At 39.3% G+C, this 17,045-nt stretch overlaps 1 protein-coding gene across 2 annotated transcripts in view; it reads right to left on the reverse strand.

The window, feature by feature from the left end:
• Positions 1-17,045, reverse strand: part of PLEKHH2 (pleckstrin homology, MyTH4 and FERM domain containing H2) — a 111,269-nt gene that overhangs the window by 3,984 nt on the left and 90,240 nt on the right. For both annotated transcript variants that reach the window (XM_023735512.1, XM_004369513.2), the window contains 3 exons: positions 10,124-10,269; positions 8,967-9,096; positions 6,251-6,337 (listed from right to left, as the gene is read on the reverse strand). In XM_023735512.1, the coding sequence (XP_023591280.1) occupies positions 6,251-6,337; positions 8,967-9,096; positions 10,124-10,269 (363 nt within the window). The remainder of the gene's footprint in view (positions 1-6,250; positions 6,338-8,966; positions 9,097-10,123; positions 10,270-17,045) is intronic.

The following is a 17,045-nucleotide window of genomic DNA, read 5'->3' on the forward strand; positions in this document are numbered from 1 at the left end:
ATCAGGTGACCGTAGGTGGATGGATTTGTTAATATTTTTGTATAAGTCCTTTAAGATATTTCTCTCTATATATTTGGTTGACCCATATGAAACTGACATTTTTTAAGGTAAAAAATGGTCAAATATTTGTAATCCATATGGTTCAACCTGATAGATTTTGATATATGTCAACAGATACTGTGTCATGCATACTGTCTAGCATGTTGCTTTTTTTTTTAACTTAATGACATATATGAACATCTTCCCATGACAACAGATGTAGTCGTGTAACATCATTTTATTGATTTGATAATCCTTTATTTAACCAATCTCCTCTTGTGGAATAGTTAAACCATTTTTAATTTGTTACTATCTTAAGCAAAACTTCAATGAATATTTTTGGACATATTTCTTAAGGCACATACCTAATTATTTCTTTGGTAATAAATCCCAAAAAGTAAGGACAATTTTTGAGAATTTTTCCAAACTCTTTTCCAGAAAGATTATACCCATTTATACTCCCAGCACTGCTGTCTTGCTAACACTGGATATTATCATTCTTTTAAATCTTTGCTACCTTGATTGATGAAAAGTAGAATCTCACTGTTTTAAACTGCATTTATTTAATTACTAGTGAGATTAACATTTTTTTAATTGTGATGAAAATATACACAACAAAACACAGAGCAATTCAATAATGTCTACATGTATAACTCAGTGACACTGCTTACATTCTTCAAGTTGTGCAACCATTCTCGCTATTCTTTTCCAAATTATTCTACCACCATTAACATATATTCAATGCACCCTAAACAAAACACCCTCTTTCCCCCTCCCTCTCACCCCTGGTAACCACTAATAACTTTTGCTTATTTCAGTAAGTGAGATCATACAGTATGGTCCTTTCGTGACTGACTTATTTCGCTCACCATGTTTTCTAGGTTCATTCATGTAGCATGCATCAAGACTTCATTCCTCTTTATGGTTCAATGGAGTAATATTCCACTGTATGTATATACAACATTTTGTTTATCCATTCATCAGTTGGTGGACAATTCAATTGCTTCCACCTTTTGGCAATTATGAATACTGCTGCAGTGAACACTGGTGTGCTTTCAGGTCTTTTGGGCATATACCCAAGAGTGGAATTGTTGGGTCATATGGTAGTTCTAAGGGTACAGTGGTTAAGTGCTCAGCTGCTAAATTAAAGGGTTTGTGGTTTGAGCCCACCAGCCACTCCACAGGAGAAAAATGTGGCAGTCTGCTTCCACAAAGATTACAGCCTTTGAAACCCTATTGGGGCAGTTCTACTCTGTCCTATAGGGTTGCTATGAGTCAGAACTGACTCAATGGCCAACGGCTTTATGGTAGTTCTACGTTCAACTTTTTGAGGAACCACCAAACAGTTTTCCACAGCGGCTATACCGTTTTACATTTCTACCACAATGGACGAGGGTTCCTGTTTCTCCACAACCTCACCAACACCTATCGTTTTCCATTTTTTTTGATCACTGCCATTCTGCAGTGTAATGGACTGCTTTTGCGTGGTCTTTCTCACCATGGTCTTGTAACTCCCACCCAGATGATTGGACAGGACTGAGCAGATAGGGTAATTGTAGCCCACCAAGGGGATTGGTCAGTTTGGCCATTCCGATGGGTATGAAATGAGCTACCCCAGAGGCAGGAGGGGGAGAGAATCCCACCACCACCATGGAAGAACAGCCAGGAGCCAGCATGTCCTTTGGATCTGGGATCGCTCTGCCGAGAAGCTCCTGGAACCAGGAGACAGACAGAGAAACAGATGTAACACTGAAGGCAGTGAGACCTGGCAGCGGAGATCCGGCAGCAGAAGTCAGCCCGGTGGGCCTGCTGGCCCATGGAGAGAGAAAACTGAGTGCCTTTGGGTAGAGGCCTAGTGCCAGGAAGAGGCGTGCCTGTGAGCATGGATGGAAGAGGCTATCCTGATGGAAAAACTGTGTTTTGAGTGCTCCTGAGCCTGAATTGTAACTGTTACATCCCTAATAAACCCCATAATCATATGGTTTGTGAATTCTGTGTGGCCATTGCAATGAGTTATCGAACCCAGTAGAGAAGTAGCCTTGCAATCAGCCTTGGGCTGTTCATCTTGATTCTCCTTCCCTCCTGTAAAGCTAGAGGAGGTCAGACACCATCTCCATGCCACTTTTACACATTCAAACAAGGGTGAGTTGGTATCTCATTGTGGCTTTGATTTGCATCTCCCTAATGGAATCTTTAGGATTGCTATATTTGTCTTTTTGTTGCTAAGGTGTAGAAGTATTTTATATATTTTGGATATTAGATCCTTATCAGATATATGGTTCTCCAATTTTTTCTCCCAATCTGTAGGTTGTCTTTTCATTATTTTGATAAAGTCCTTTGATGAACTAAAGTATTTAATTTTATGAGGTCTCATTTATCTACTTTGTCTTTTGCTGCTTGTGCTTTCATTGACATATCTGATATCCCATCATTAAAAACTTGCTTCACTCCTACATTTTCTTTTAACAATTTTATGGTTTCAGTTTTCACAATTACGCCCTTGATTCATTTTGAATTGTTTTTTGTGCATGGCATGAGGGTTGGATCCTGATTCACTCTTCTGCATGTGGACATCCAATCTTCCCAGCATCAGTTACTGAAGAGACTCTTCTATCCCCAATGGATGGACTTGGCATCATTGTCAAAAATCAGTTGACCATAGATGTATAGATTTATTTTCTGAACTCCCAATTATATTCCATTGGTCTATATGTCTATTATCATACCAGTACCAGGCTGTTTCAATTACTGTGGCTTTAAAGTATGTTTTGAAATCAGCAAGTGTGAGTCCTCCTACTTTATTCTTCAAGATTGCTTTAGCTAGTTAGGGTCCCTTGCCTTTGCATATAACTTTGAGGATTCGCTTTTCCATCTCTGTCAGGAAGGCTGATGGAATTTTGATAGGGATTGCACTGAATTTGGAGATTAACATTTTTAAACACATTTATTGAATATTTCTATTTCTTCTTCTGTGAATTGACTTAGCCCATTTGTCTACTGGTATGTTCATCATTTTCTTGTTTTAGAAAGGATCTGTGTATATTAAGGATATAACTCTGTCATATATGCAGCAAATATTTTTTTCAACTTGTTTCTAAAACAATTTTTAAAATATAATTCAAAGATGTACAGCCTAAGGCAAAGGAAGCTGCATATCTACTGGTTAGCTTGCAAGACTTTGACAGAACATTCCACCACTCAATGCCTTAGGAGCTGCAACCTACCACTGTCTGCTTCCTGGCCTGCATGCCCTCCTCATAGGATCCAGGGAAGTGGCTAACTTAACTTAGCTAACTCAATATTGGTACACTTTACATCACTGATTTTATAATATCTTCAAGTTCTCCATTCAAGAAATAAATAAATATAAAACTCCCTCAAAAAAAGCTTTTTAGTAATTTTAAGGAGCAACTTTAACTATAACAGGAAGGGATAGTTTCATCTCTAAGAAATTCTTAGTGATCCCTACCTGTACGTAAGGAGAGCTCACTATGCCTGCAGAGCGAGTTTAGCAATTCCTGCTGGCCAGGTTAAAAAATATGTAAATAAAAGTTACTAAATAATGTAATGCATATGAAAAATGATAAACTATAAATTTCAGATAAATAAGTGAGCATACAGAAAGATTAGTGTTTTTAACGTGATTTTTTTAAAAAGTCGAAGATATTACATACGTACAAATGAACAGATAAATGACAGAAATTATGTTATAGAAGCTTTCATGAAACTGAATTTAAACTTCGGTAGTTAAAGCTTCTACTTTAATGATATCTTAATATGTTTTTTCTTTTACAAAGGAAACAATATTGCTAATATTATAAATGAACAGTCATTTCACAAATGATTGCAATTTAATCTTGGCATCTTAATATGATTTTTCTCGTACTGTGATGGTTAAGGTTGTGTGTCCACTTGGCTGGGCCATGATTCTCAGTAATTTGGCAGTTATGTAGTGATGTAGTTATCCTCCATTTTGTGATACAGTGTAATTACTTTCATGATGTGATCCGATGTGATCAGCCAATCAGTTGTAAGGGGAGTTTCCTCACTGGTGTGGCTTGCATCCAATATATTGGACGTTCTGGCAAAGCTGGCTGGCTTTTGCTTGCTCTGGATCTTGCATCCGGCTCGTCATCATCTGACCTCTGGTTCTTGGGACTTGAGCCAGTGGCCTGCCATTCTGCCTGCTGATGTTGGGATTCATGGGCCTCCGCAGCCCATGAGCCAGCTGACTGCTGTCCGACCTGCTAATCTTGGGTTCATCAGCCCCTGCAGCTATGTGAGTCAGGAGAAGCCTCCAGCCTGATGCCTAACCCACAGACTTGGGACTTGCCAGCCTCTACAACTGTGTGAGCCATTTCCTTTAGATAAATATATATAAATATATGCTTCACTGGTTTTGCTTCTCTACAGAACCCAGCCTAAGGCATTTGGTACCAAGAGTGGTTCTAGAGAAACAAAACTGTAAGGATGAGTTTTCTAAATTGGTTCTCAAGTCTGGTTAGTGTTAAAGATGTTGATGTCTCTGCATGCAGTAGAAAAGAGGGCACTGCTAATCCATAGCATGAGATGGCAATACAAATACACAAAATATCACCACCAATAGATCAAGTACTGTTGAGAAGCGAGGCTCTGGGTGATAGCATGTTTGATACTTTTCTATGATTTTGTCAGAATGAGAAGTAGAATAAAGCTGGTTGGATGGTCCTACTTTTGCTAGACAAAGTGGTGAAAGAAAGAGATAAAAGCAGAGAGAAGTGAGCAGAGAGAGAGGGACATCCTACCACAAAGAAAGAAGAGCCGGGAGCAAAGCGCATCCTTTGAACCTGGGGTCCCTGTGCTGAGAAACTCCTAGACTCAGGGGAAGACTGATGACAAGGACCTTCCCTCAGAGCCGACAGAGAGAGAAAGGCTTCCCATGGGGCTGGTGCACTGAATTCGGACTTCTAGCCTCCTAAACTGTGAGGGGATAAATTTCTGCCTGTCAAAGCCATTCACTTGTGGCATTTCTGTTATGGCAGCACTACATAATCAAGACACATACAGAAAATACAATCTTTTCTTTTTTTTTTCTATTTCTTAAATTGTTGTAAAAATATAACACATTTGCCAATTCAACATTTTTCAGGTGTACAATTTAGTGAAATCAATTACATTAATCATGTTATACAACCATTAACTATCGTTGACAACTTTCCCATCGCCATAAACATAAACCCACTGCTTCCTAAACAATAGCTTCCCCTTTCTCTCTCCCTCCTGCTCCTGGTAACCACTAATAAACATTGGTTTCTATACATTTCGTATTCTTGTTATTTCATATACGTCAGATCATACAATATTTGTCCTTTTGTGATTGACTTATTTCACTCAGCATAATGTTCTCAAGGTTCATCTATTTTGTAGCATGCATCAGGACTTCATTTTTCTTTATGGCTGAGTAATATTCCATTGTATGTATGTACCACATTGTTTACCCATTCAGCTGCTGATGGACATTTAGGTTGTTTCCACCTTTTGGCTACTGTGAATAATGCTGCAGTGAACACTGGTGTACATCTGTCTGTTTCCCTGCTTTAATGTCTCTTTGGTATACACCTAGGAGTGGAATTGTTGGGTTATATGGTAGTTCTACATTTAACTGTCTGAGGAACTGCCAAACTGCTTTTCATAGTGGTTGTACCATTTTGCATTCCCACCAGCAATGGATAAGGGTTCCAATTTCTCCACATCCTCACTAATATTTGTTATTTTCCTTTTTTTAATCCTAGCCATCCTTGTGGGAGTGAAGTATATCTCATTATGGTTTTGGTTTGCATTTTCCTAATGACTAATGAAGTTAAGCATCTTTTCATGTGCTTGTTGGATATGTGAATATCCTCCTTGGTGAGACGTCTGTTCAAGTGCTTTGCCCATTTGTTGATTGGGCTGTTTATTTTTTTGTTGTTAAGTGGTAGAAGTTTTATATATATTTTGGATATCAGACCCTTATCACAATTATCATTCCCGAAAATTTTCTCTAATCTTTATTTTAAAAGATTACACTGTAGTCATATTTGTATTTGTAAAATAGCTATTCATTATACAGTATTAGGAAGAAAGTTTTGTATGTATGAGAAAAATCAGATTAAGATATCACTACCTTCTGTTTATGGGAGACTGAGCAATAGAAATGGTTGACTCAGTGTAAAACTTTAGGATTTAATCTTACCATGGAGTTGTATTCTAAGATGCTTAAACCATCTTCATGTACAGCCAGCCACATGAAAGTAGTTCCAAGGGATGATGGAGTTATGGGCTATGAAGAGGTAAAAGTACACTATATTATATATGCTAAGCAAATTTACAGAAATATTTTTCAATCTAAATGCCATACAACATTTGCCATTAAACAACAACAAAAGCTTATTAAAAATCTCTCTTGGGGAGGAGATAGTGTGGTATACTGATTAGAGCAGTGAATCTGATATTAGGATACCTGGGTTTGAAACTCAAACTTGCCATTTACTAATGTGTTCATTTGGACAAGCTACTTAATTTCTTTGAAACTCAATTTCCTCATCTTTAACATGGAAGCAATAATGTTTATATCTTACTTTTCTTTTGTTTCAAGAGGCTAATAGTTAACAGAGCTCTTAGGGTTTCTGTGATGATCAAAATTCTAATAATACAAATTATATTGATATGCTTTATAAGGTGTATAGTACTATTACAATGGAAAGAAATATTATTATAATTGCAGACTTTTTCTGAAAAAGATTATTAATCTGATATTCAGTGCCTAACATTAGAAAATAAAAAGGAAATATGAAACTGTGTGATCAACACTAATCTGAAATTCTAAAATTTCCACTAATTTTTCTTACTGCAAAAAGCAATGAAATTATATTCATAAAAAGAATCTTCCACCACTAAAACACATGAACGTTTTTTAGTATTCCACAATGACTGTTTTGTTCAGTTAACAACTGAAATTCTAAGAAAAAACTTAAGCACTTCTCTTAAATCTTAAAAAAGAATGTCAAGACTATATAAGGAACTGGGATGCATCTTGTGTTACTCGTATGTAGTAAAAGTTTTCAGAATCTCAGGTATAAAAAACACAGGGTTATCACATGGTCCATGAGGGCTGGTTGCAAAAGACTGTTGTTGGGTGCCATCAAATGGATTTCAACTCTTAATGACTCCATGTGACAGAGTAGAACTGCCCCACAGTGTTTCCTAGGCTGTAATCTTCATGGAAGCAGACTGCCAGGTCTTTCTCCCACAGAGCCTCTGGGTAGGTTTGAACTGCCAACCTTTCAGTAGGCAGCTGAGCTCTTAACTGCTGTGCCACCAGGTCACCTTTTGCAAAAGACAGGCAGCATTAAAAAGGATGCCATTAAACAAACAAAGGAGGTGCTTCCCTGTTATAAAAAAAAAAAAAAAAGCACGCAAAGAAAGATGTCATTCATGTAACAGGCAATGCACTGTCATTATTTAATAACACTATTTTTGTGCTGGCAAACAAAGAACATATTACCGGAGCAGAGAAGATATTTAATATCCCTTCCAACGCTGAAATTAGAATTAAAATACATTGTGAAAGGCTATCTACAGCTCAAATCTATTTCTTATATATTTTAAAATGTATATTCAATTACCTGCAAATATATTATCTAATTTTATAAGTATACTGACTTCAATACCTGTTAACTTACTTAGTACACAGCTTCCAGTTCTAGCAGCAGAATAATTTCTTACCTAAGAATAATATAGTCGCTCACAGAATAACAGTTAGAAGATACTTAATAGTTTACTTTTCTAGTCCAAGTTGTTAATTTATAGGTGAGGAAACTGAGGCCCAGAAAGGTTAGCCAACTTGCCCAAAGTTGCACAGCTATTTAGTAAATATTTATTGAGCGATAACGATATACAAAGCATTATGGTGGGCACCGAGGAGGATCTTAGGATCAGTAAGTCCATATCCTCATGGAGTATACAACTTATTAGTAAGGATAAAACAAGCACATACACAAACATAACACAAGACAGAATATATCTTAAGAGCCTGAGAGAGTACAAGATGACATGGTTCAACAGAAAGAAGAGGAATTAAGAAGTACAGATTTTTCCTCAGGGAGAGGGCTAGCCACCCCCTGGCAGGGTTAGCCTCCCCTTCCTCGGTGTTTCTGTGGCACTCTGTTCATATCACTCTTACACTATTCACCATCGTCCGGCTTGGTCACAGGCCTGCTGCAGAACTGAACTGTGAGTTCCTGGAAGTTCAGACACAACTCATTTGAAACTATGGGCTTATCTACCCCTAAGGCTTAGCTGAGTGCTTGCAAACAGAACTCAATAAATACTTACTAAATAAATGAGCAAATGAATGAGCCCTGGGTGGTGCAAATAGTTAACATGCTCGGCTGCTAGCCAAAAGGCTGGAGGTTCAAGTCCACCCAGAGGCACCTCGGAAGAAAGGCCTGGTGATTTACTTCCAAAAAATCAGCCACTGAAAACCCTATGGAGCACAGTTCTACTCAGTTACACATGGGTGGCCATGAGTCAAAATCAACCTGATGGCAACTGTCTACTGGCTAAATGAGTGAGAGTAAATGGGTTTATGAATGAATGAATGAAGAGAGGAAAGCAGAGTTCAGATGTTGTTTTCAGTCTAATGATTAGCCTTACGAATCTAAGAAATGATTCAGGGTAGGGAGAAGTTGAGCAGAAGGGAAAAGATAGAGAAGTTGATGGTTTTTCTGTACTTTTCCCAGTGCCCCTTCATTGTTTTCTTAACATTGTTGAGAATTCCTTTATTTTTTTAAAAAAGCTGAATATACTAAACTTGGGGTTGTTATCACTGCTTTAACTGACTGAACTGGATGGGGTTGGCCATATACACAAAGGTTTTCATTATGCATTCCCTCTCATTCCTTTCTTACTTTCGCAAGAAACAACTTGGCACCAAAGAATGGCCACTTCCTGGCTACTGTCAAATAAATGCGGACACAGTCAGCAGTGCTGTGTCCCCGAAGAGCCATCCATCTCGTTGACAGTCGCTGGCACAGCTGCCTAAAAAAAGAGAAAACACAAAAGCAAAAAGAGTCTCTCATCCTCCCAGGGTGAAGCTCTCCTTGAGCAATCCTAAGGCAGAGCTGTGAGCCAGTGAAGCTGTTCCCTTGTGACTCCAACCCGCCAGTGTCTACCCCTCGCTTTCTGTACAATTCCTTTAACCAAATTCTCATACTGTTAGTGCTGTCAAAATGACTTAGGGTTCCCTTACACCCAACCCCTCACCCCCACTACTCAGATAAATTTGAAAATCAAAATGAACGAGCATAAAACCTTAGTGTAAATAAGTTTAAAAGGTAATTTCTCATGGGCAAGTCTCATTTTTAAAGAAAAGGACAAAAAGTAAAACCCAGAGAATGAGTCCAGAGTGGTGGAATTTAGGTACTATTGCTTCTGGCTTGGAAAGATGTTGGGGACCGGGGAAATCTTTCAAATCAAATCACGAAGGCAACCACCCATTCTACAGACAAAAGATCTGAAATGTTTCTATTTTCGAAAATTCCTGGTGAATTGGCTTTGTCTCTGTCTTTTCATCTAACAAGCTTTTCTTTATGTACTCTCTAAAATCAAAACTCCAAACAAGTTGAGTTCAATTAAAAACTTATACAAAAAAATCTTATGTGTTAAGAAGATAGTTTATTTTTATTCCAGTTTGTTTATAATGTAATACCTAAGAGATAAAAATTGTTTGGTAAATACGCAAATAAAATTAACCATAGTACTGGCCAATTTTTTTCTTTTATTTTATTATCAGGATTAGTTTGGAAAGAATGAGTAAGATCAAATGAAAAGCAGGTCTTCTAAATTAAGGTAAAAGCTTTTTAATTTTTTTTTTTAATTGTAAATATAGATTCTAAAATTTCCAGGAATGTCTTAGAGAGAGAGACAACATAACCTCTTGGCACTCAATAGTATTAAAAAGTCTTGAGAAAATTGTCATATACAATTTTTTCTCATTTTTAAAATTTGAACATAAAAAAATCACTGGAAGACTAGCGGGACTCTACTCTCTTAAGTAGTTCCTTACCTTAACTGTTCTGCAGAACAGCCATCTCTATACCTTTTAGGATAAAATTTCTCTATGACTTGTTTTAGAGTTTGATTTGCTTTGCACTGATTAGTAACATGCCCTGCTGGAGTTGAGAAAGGTCTTTCAAAATCTCCAATCTCCACCTAATTGGAAAGCCAAAGAGAAAACATAGGATATTGAAAAGAGTTTTGGAAAAGCAAATCAGTTTTATTCTTTATAAACATTCTTTATTACATGCAATACATAAATCTATTTGTCATGATTGAGTGATTGCAAAATTTACAATTACACATAAGAACTGTTATTAAAATATAAATTCCATTTGAATTCTAATTTTGAAAAAAAAAGCTATAATTCAAACATTTCTGTTCCATTTCTACATTAACATCCCTAGATTAATCTCACCATCTAGCAGCATTTGCTAAAGGCCACTATTCTCCCCTGCTATTAGCTATAACAGCACAGGATGATTTTTAAAGTATATTTTACAGTGAAACCTGTGAGAGCTGGAACTCGACAGGACTGCCTTGTTTTTCCCGGTTTCATAAGTCTTCCAGCTTTGACAAAGTGCAGTACTACCACTTTTCTATTGCTTGTTAGAGGAGCCCTGGTGGCACAGTGTTTAAGTGCCCAGCTGCTAACCAAAAGGTATGTGGTTCAAACCCACCAGCTGCCCCACAGGAGAAAGATGTGGCAGTCTGCTTCCATAGATCTTTGGAAACCCTATGGGGCAGTTCTACCCTGTCCTCCGTCCTTAGGGTCGCTATGAGTTGGAAATGACTAGATGGCAATGAGTTTGGTTTGCTATTGCTTGTTCTAGTGGAAAACATTTGCATTTTCCTTCTCTGACAGGTTTCCTCCTTACACAGGTTCCAGCTTTCACAGATTTTACTGTGATTGCTAATAAAAAGGAGAAATAAAAGTTAAAAGACAACAAAAAGTTATAAAGCTATAAGACATTTCACAGAAGTATTAGTTATATTTTTTAAGCATCTCTACTGAATGTAATGGGAGGAAGAACTATATTCTCACTACTTCTTTCCTAGATTTTCTCCATAATGTTACTGTGTTCATCCTCTCTTTCTATTGTTCTATTATTTCTGGGAATAGAGCCCTTCATTCCCCCCCACCCCACCATGGAACAATGTTCACCTCTTATCTCTATTAATTAGGTCAAAGAGACACTATCCTCTACCCATTCTTCCAGCTACCCAACCATCCACCTCTCTATCTGCTTGCCCACTCATCCATTCATCCAAACATACACTGAGTCCCCATTATTGGTCAGGCACTGTGCTAAGTGATAGGTGAAAGGAATAAGTTAGACATAGTTCCTGCTCTCAAAGAGCTTGTTGTCTAGTAGGGAGCCTGAAATATAAACAAAAACTCAGAATAAACCGAAGTGCCTTGTATACGGCACTGAAAAGGGTTCAAGGGGCAGGATGAGGCAGAGGACATTCAGGTGAATGTCCTACAGATCATTCACATCATTATCTAAAGCACTCTACAGCAAGCAGATGGAGGGTTCCATCCAGACCGGGCAGGAATGGCCTCAGAAAGCTCCAAGTTGCCATCTCAAAAGGGTCCTCTGCCTCCAGTTAAGCTGTCAGCACAACCAGCCTCTGAGAATCTGACCTCTGTGACTCCCCTTACCTAGTTCTTAATCTTAATCTGACCAGTTACTGTCTAAATGCCTCAGTTCGGCTTTGCCTTTACATCCTATTCTTATAATTTCCTACATTCTGTCTTTAATCAAGTTTCTTACTTGTTGGCTACTTGGTTCAGCTCTCATTCCTCACTTCTCCTCATTTCTATCATTCCTTATCCCTCACCTAGCCAGCTATCCTTCCTAGATTCCTCACACCAAACAAAAGTGGGTCCCTCTGCTTTTCAATCTTACTGAAATCCTTCCGCCACAGCAAGTTCTTTATTGTCCCCAAGCATAGCAATGATTGTGAGGATGGTGCAGTACCGAGCAGTGTCTTGTTCTGTTGTACACAGGGTCGCTATGAGTTGGAACTGACTCGATGGCACCTAATAACAATCACCAGGCAGCACTGACCACAGCTACCTATCAAACCTGTGATCAGGATTTAACCTCCAAGGATATGTCAGTTAGGATCAAAAATAGTAGGCTATTCAAGGCAGTCTTGTCTCTTAGGGAACCCTATAGTGGTTTCTCCAAGCTCAGTGTCTCCCCTTCCTGGTGCCTGGCATACACTTTGGCACAGAATAGGCACCATAAATGTTTGCAGAATAACTGAAAGTCAAGTTAGTAAGTCCCAACATGCCCCACATGAACATGATGCCTGTAGTGCAATGGGTTTCCCTTCTATATGGTCTTTCTGGCCTTGGAATTTTAATTCTGTCAAAAATAATTGGTTAGGACACACTCTGCCTTGTATTTGGTCTATCTTATGCATTTTGCAGGGATTGGTCAGTTTAATATGCAAATAGAGTACATAAAACCACTTAATAAGGATTAAGTGACCTTGCAGGGATTGGTCAGTTTTTGGTATGGCTGAGAGGGCCATGCTTTAAAATATAAAGGCCAATCCCACAGAGGCTGAGGGGGTCCTCACTACTATCAAGAAGAACCTGCAGCAGAGTATGTCTTTTGGACCCAGGGTCCCTGTGCTGAGAACCTCCTAGACCCAAAACAAAGAGCTGTACACTGAAAGTAGCATAAGATGGTGAGAAACAACAGCAGGCACGGCAGAGCCCAGGAGCAGAGAAATAGCTGCTTGGGAATGAAGAGACTGGTGCAAGACAGCACGGTGGGACTGCCGGCCCATGGAGAGAGCTGAGTGCTTTTGGGCAGGAAGCTTGCTGTTGGAACTAAAGCACTGTAACACTTGCCCAAGTAGGGCAGAGGCCAACAGAAGGGTCAGTGGCTAGCATGGATGAGAAGGAGCTGAGAGTTGTCTTGGTGGGAAGCTGTCCTAACTGATTAAGAGTTGATCCTGTCTCCTGAGTCATATCCTGTTACTTCCAAGTTGATCCCGGTCCTGAGTTGAAACCTGTTACCTCCTAATAAACCACATAACCTTGAGCATGGTCTGTGAGTTTTGTGTGGTCATTGCAATGAATTACTGAACCCAGTAGAGAAGTGAAGAGTGCCAGGGAAGGGATGGCTGGTGTCAGAAATAGTGAAAAAGTTTGGGAGTGGAGGTATATCTGACCTCCACCTTATAGGAACCAACTTTGTGCTGATCTTGATTCTCATCCCTCCTCCTGAATATGGACAGGCCCTGATACTAGATTATAATGCCTTACCAGACACTATGCCCAAAATTGATGATCAGCTCCAAGAGTTATCTAATTAAGATAGAAAATATCAACACGGATCTGTTATTGTCTGGCAAGTCAGACCCAACTCACAGCAACCCTAAGAACAATGGAATGAAACGCTGCCTGGTCCTGAGGTGTCCCCCTGATCAACCAGTTGCGAATTGGACCATTGTGATCCTTAGGGTATGAATGGCTAATTTTCAGAAGTAGATCGCCAGATCTTTCTTCCTAGTCTGTCTTAGATTGGAAGCTCAGCTGAAGCCTGTTTAGCATAAGAGCAACATGCAAGCCTCCATTGACAGGCAGGTGGTAAGACCTACAGATACTCAATCTACAACAAAAACAACTTTTCTTCTACAGAGTTCAGATTTCTTTAACATAGATCATTTATCTTCACAAAAACTATTATGATGTAAAGAGGTCAGAGGCATTATTTAATTTTCCTTTTATAGTTAGTAATGTGCTCAGAATTTTCTAGGTGTATGGCCTTATCTTTCTACCGCTTCCTCAAATTCATCTAAAAAAATGTTAGAAGTACATATATCCAAAGTATGTTCTAATTTTTTCTGGAGAAGCTTTCTTGATTAAATTAAAAGTTAAAGTAAGAAGACTAAGTTAAATTTCAGTAAAAATGAGAGAGATTTTAACAGCCAAACTACAGCATTAGAGGACCAAAGCTATAGAATCATTCCTAATTATGTCACCAAGAAAACTGTTACCTTATTTCTCTTTTCCTCAGTTTTTATCACTTATAAAGAGAAAACATTCAGTATAGCATTATTGCTTTAAAGTTTGGATGATCATAAGATTACTTAAAAGTACACTAAATTATTAACTATTCAGTCATTCAAAAACATTTATGGAGAATGAACTAAGTGTAAGACACTATGCTAGATACAAAGATATTTGAATAGGAACAGCCCTTGCCCTCCGGGGGGCGGGGCGCATAGTTCGTGGCACAGAGCAAAAACATAAACAGAAGCCACTAGACTCGATATGAGTAGAAATTGACTCAACGGCAGTAGGTTTGTTTTTTTTGTATCGAGGTCATGACAGGAAAAGACACATGAAGGACAATATAGAAACCCCCTGAATGGACATTTAACCTATCCAGGTAGGATCCAGGAAAGCTTCCTGGGAGGAGGGACACCTGAGATGAAAATTAAAGGATAAGCTGAAGGTAAGAGGTGAAGGGTGGGGGGTAGAGGCATTCCAGGCAGAGGAAACACATGAGTACCACAGACAAAACGTGAACCACATGTGAGTCAGGGAATTGCGCAGGGAACCACAGTTTATGCTTTATTGGAGCATAAAATCCAAAGTACTGAATACTAAGAGATGAGGCCGGAGAGGCAGGCAAAGATCAGATCATCAATATTCTCCTTTGTAAACGAGGGGCTGAAATAGCTAGATTTACATTTTTGCTCTACAGTAAAACCTGCAAAAGCTGGAACCTCTGCAAGGCAGAAACCTGTCAGAGAAGAAAAACTCAAATATTTTCCACTAAAATGAGTGATAGAAAAGTGTCACAGGTGGAAAACTTGGGAGACCTGGAAAAACAAGGCAGTCCCTTCGAGTTCCAAGCTCTCACAGGTTTTACTGTATCTCCATTCTAGTTACTATTGCTGCATACGGAACCACCACAGCACAAGCGACACTGTGCCAGTTTCCAGGCTCAGGCCTCAAGAAACTGACAGCTTTCACTTCCTGCCTCTCTTCTGGGATGTTGCTACTGTAAGCCAACCGCTATTCTGTGAGGAAGCACAAGCAGATATATGAAGAGACCACGTGTAGGTGTTTAGCTGACAGCCCCAACAGAGGTCCTAACTAACAGCCAGCATCAGCTGCCAGATGTGTGAGACAAGCCTTCAAATGATCCCAGCCCTCAGCCTAGTATCACAACCAGCGTTCAAGGTATACCAGCTGATGCTGTGTGAAGCAGAGGCAAGCTGTCCTGCTTGTTGCTGATGCTTTAAGCAACTGAGCTTTGGAGTCATTTGTTATGCAGCAATAGATAACAGAAACAACAGATAACTGGAACAATCCCTCTAGCATCCCTGTGGAGGAAGGAGCCTGTTGCAGGAGAGCTGGCAGGATGTGATGAAAGTCTGAACCGTAACAATGGTAGTCAAGACGGAGAGGAGTGAAACAGAGTAGAAAATACCTAAGCGTTAAAATTGGCAGGATGTGGCGACTAGTGGAAAAGGGTGAAAGGGAGGGAAGAATCAGCAACGATTCCGGATGTGAAGCTTGCATGGGGGACGGAGTGGAAGCAGAATCCCAACAAAGACACAGAATACAAAGAAAGGGGAAGGAGAATGAGGAGTTCAGTATGTTGAATATAAGGCCCATGAAAAAGTATAAACTGGCACCTGTGGTGAATAACAAAGAGGCTGAAAGAGGTCTCCTGGGAGAGCACACAGAGTGAAAAGTCACACACTGAAAATCCTGGGGAATCCAAGCCTTTGTCCAGGTGACATCTCACAGGTGCTTTAACATTTTCCCTTAATTAACCTGTGCAAAGACTCGGGTATGCCACCTACATCCATCCTCTTCTTCTTCCTAACAAACACCCTGAAGTTAGTTGGGCACATTGCCACCCGGCTAATCCCACACTCCCCAGCCTCCCTTGTAGGGAGGCGAGGCTATGTGAGACATAAATGAAAGTGTTCTATGTAACTTCAGGGAAGTTTTCTTAAAGGCCGGAGGACGCGCCCTTCTTCAGCCCTTCCTTCATCCTTATGCCTGGTACACTGACGTCATCACTGGAGCTCTTGGTAACCTCCAGGATCATGAAAATGATACCGCAGGGATAGCAGATCGGAGAGCATGAGAAAGCCCAGACCACAAATGACCTCGCAGAGCTTCCGGGATGCCTATGTCTCTATGTGAGACACAAATACACTTCTTTTTTGATTAAGTCACTATTATTTTTATTATTATTAAGGCTGAACTTAATCCTAATTGATACAATAGGTAAGTAAAAGAAAGTGCTTTAGCCTTTTTAAAGACTGATTCCTACTAGCTCATTGAACCATTTCAGCACAGCATTCTTAGCCCCACAGTACTACATGGCAAACTCCTTTATTAAATGCAAAGCCTAGTGGTGTACTTTCAAGATAATTAAGAAACTCTGTTGCTGTTATTAGGTGACATCGAGTTGGTTCTGACTCGTAGTGACCCTATGTACAACAGAACAAACCTGCCCAGTCCTACACCATCCTCACAGTTGTTGCTATGCTTGAGCCCCTCACAGCAGCTGCTGTGTCAATCCATCTCATTGAGGGTCTTCCACTCTCTTGCTGACCCTCTACTTTACCAAGCATTATGTCCTTCTCCAGGGACGGGCTCCTCCTGATAACAAGTCCAAAGTATGGGAGACAAAATCTCACCATCCTCATTTCTAAAGAGCATTCTGGCTATACTTCTTCCAAGATAGATTTATTAATTCTTCTGGCAGTCTATGGTATATTTAATATTCTTTGCCAACACCACAATTCAAAGGCATCAATTCTTCGGTCTTCCTTATTCATTGTCCAGCTTTCGTTTATTGAAATTTATTGAAAATATCATGCATCTTAGTCCTCAAAGTGACATCTTTGCTTTTTAACACTTTAAAGAGGTCTTT

This window comes from Trichechus manatus, unplaced genomic scaffold, assembly GCF_000243295.1.
Source record: "Trichechus manatus latirostris isolate Lorelei unplaced genomic scaffold, TriManLat1.0 scaffold00005, whole genome shotgun sequence".
NCBI classification, from domain to species: Eukaryota; Metazoa; Chordata; class Mammalia; order Sirenia; family Trichechidae; genus Trichechus; species Trichechus manatus.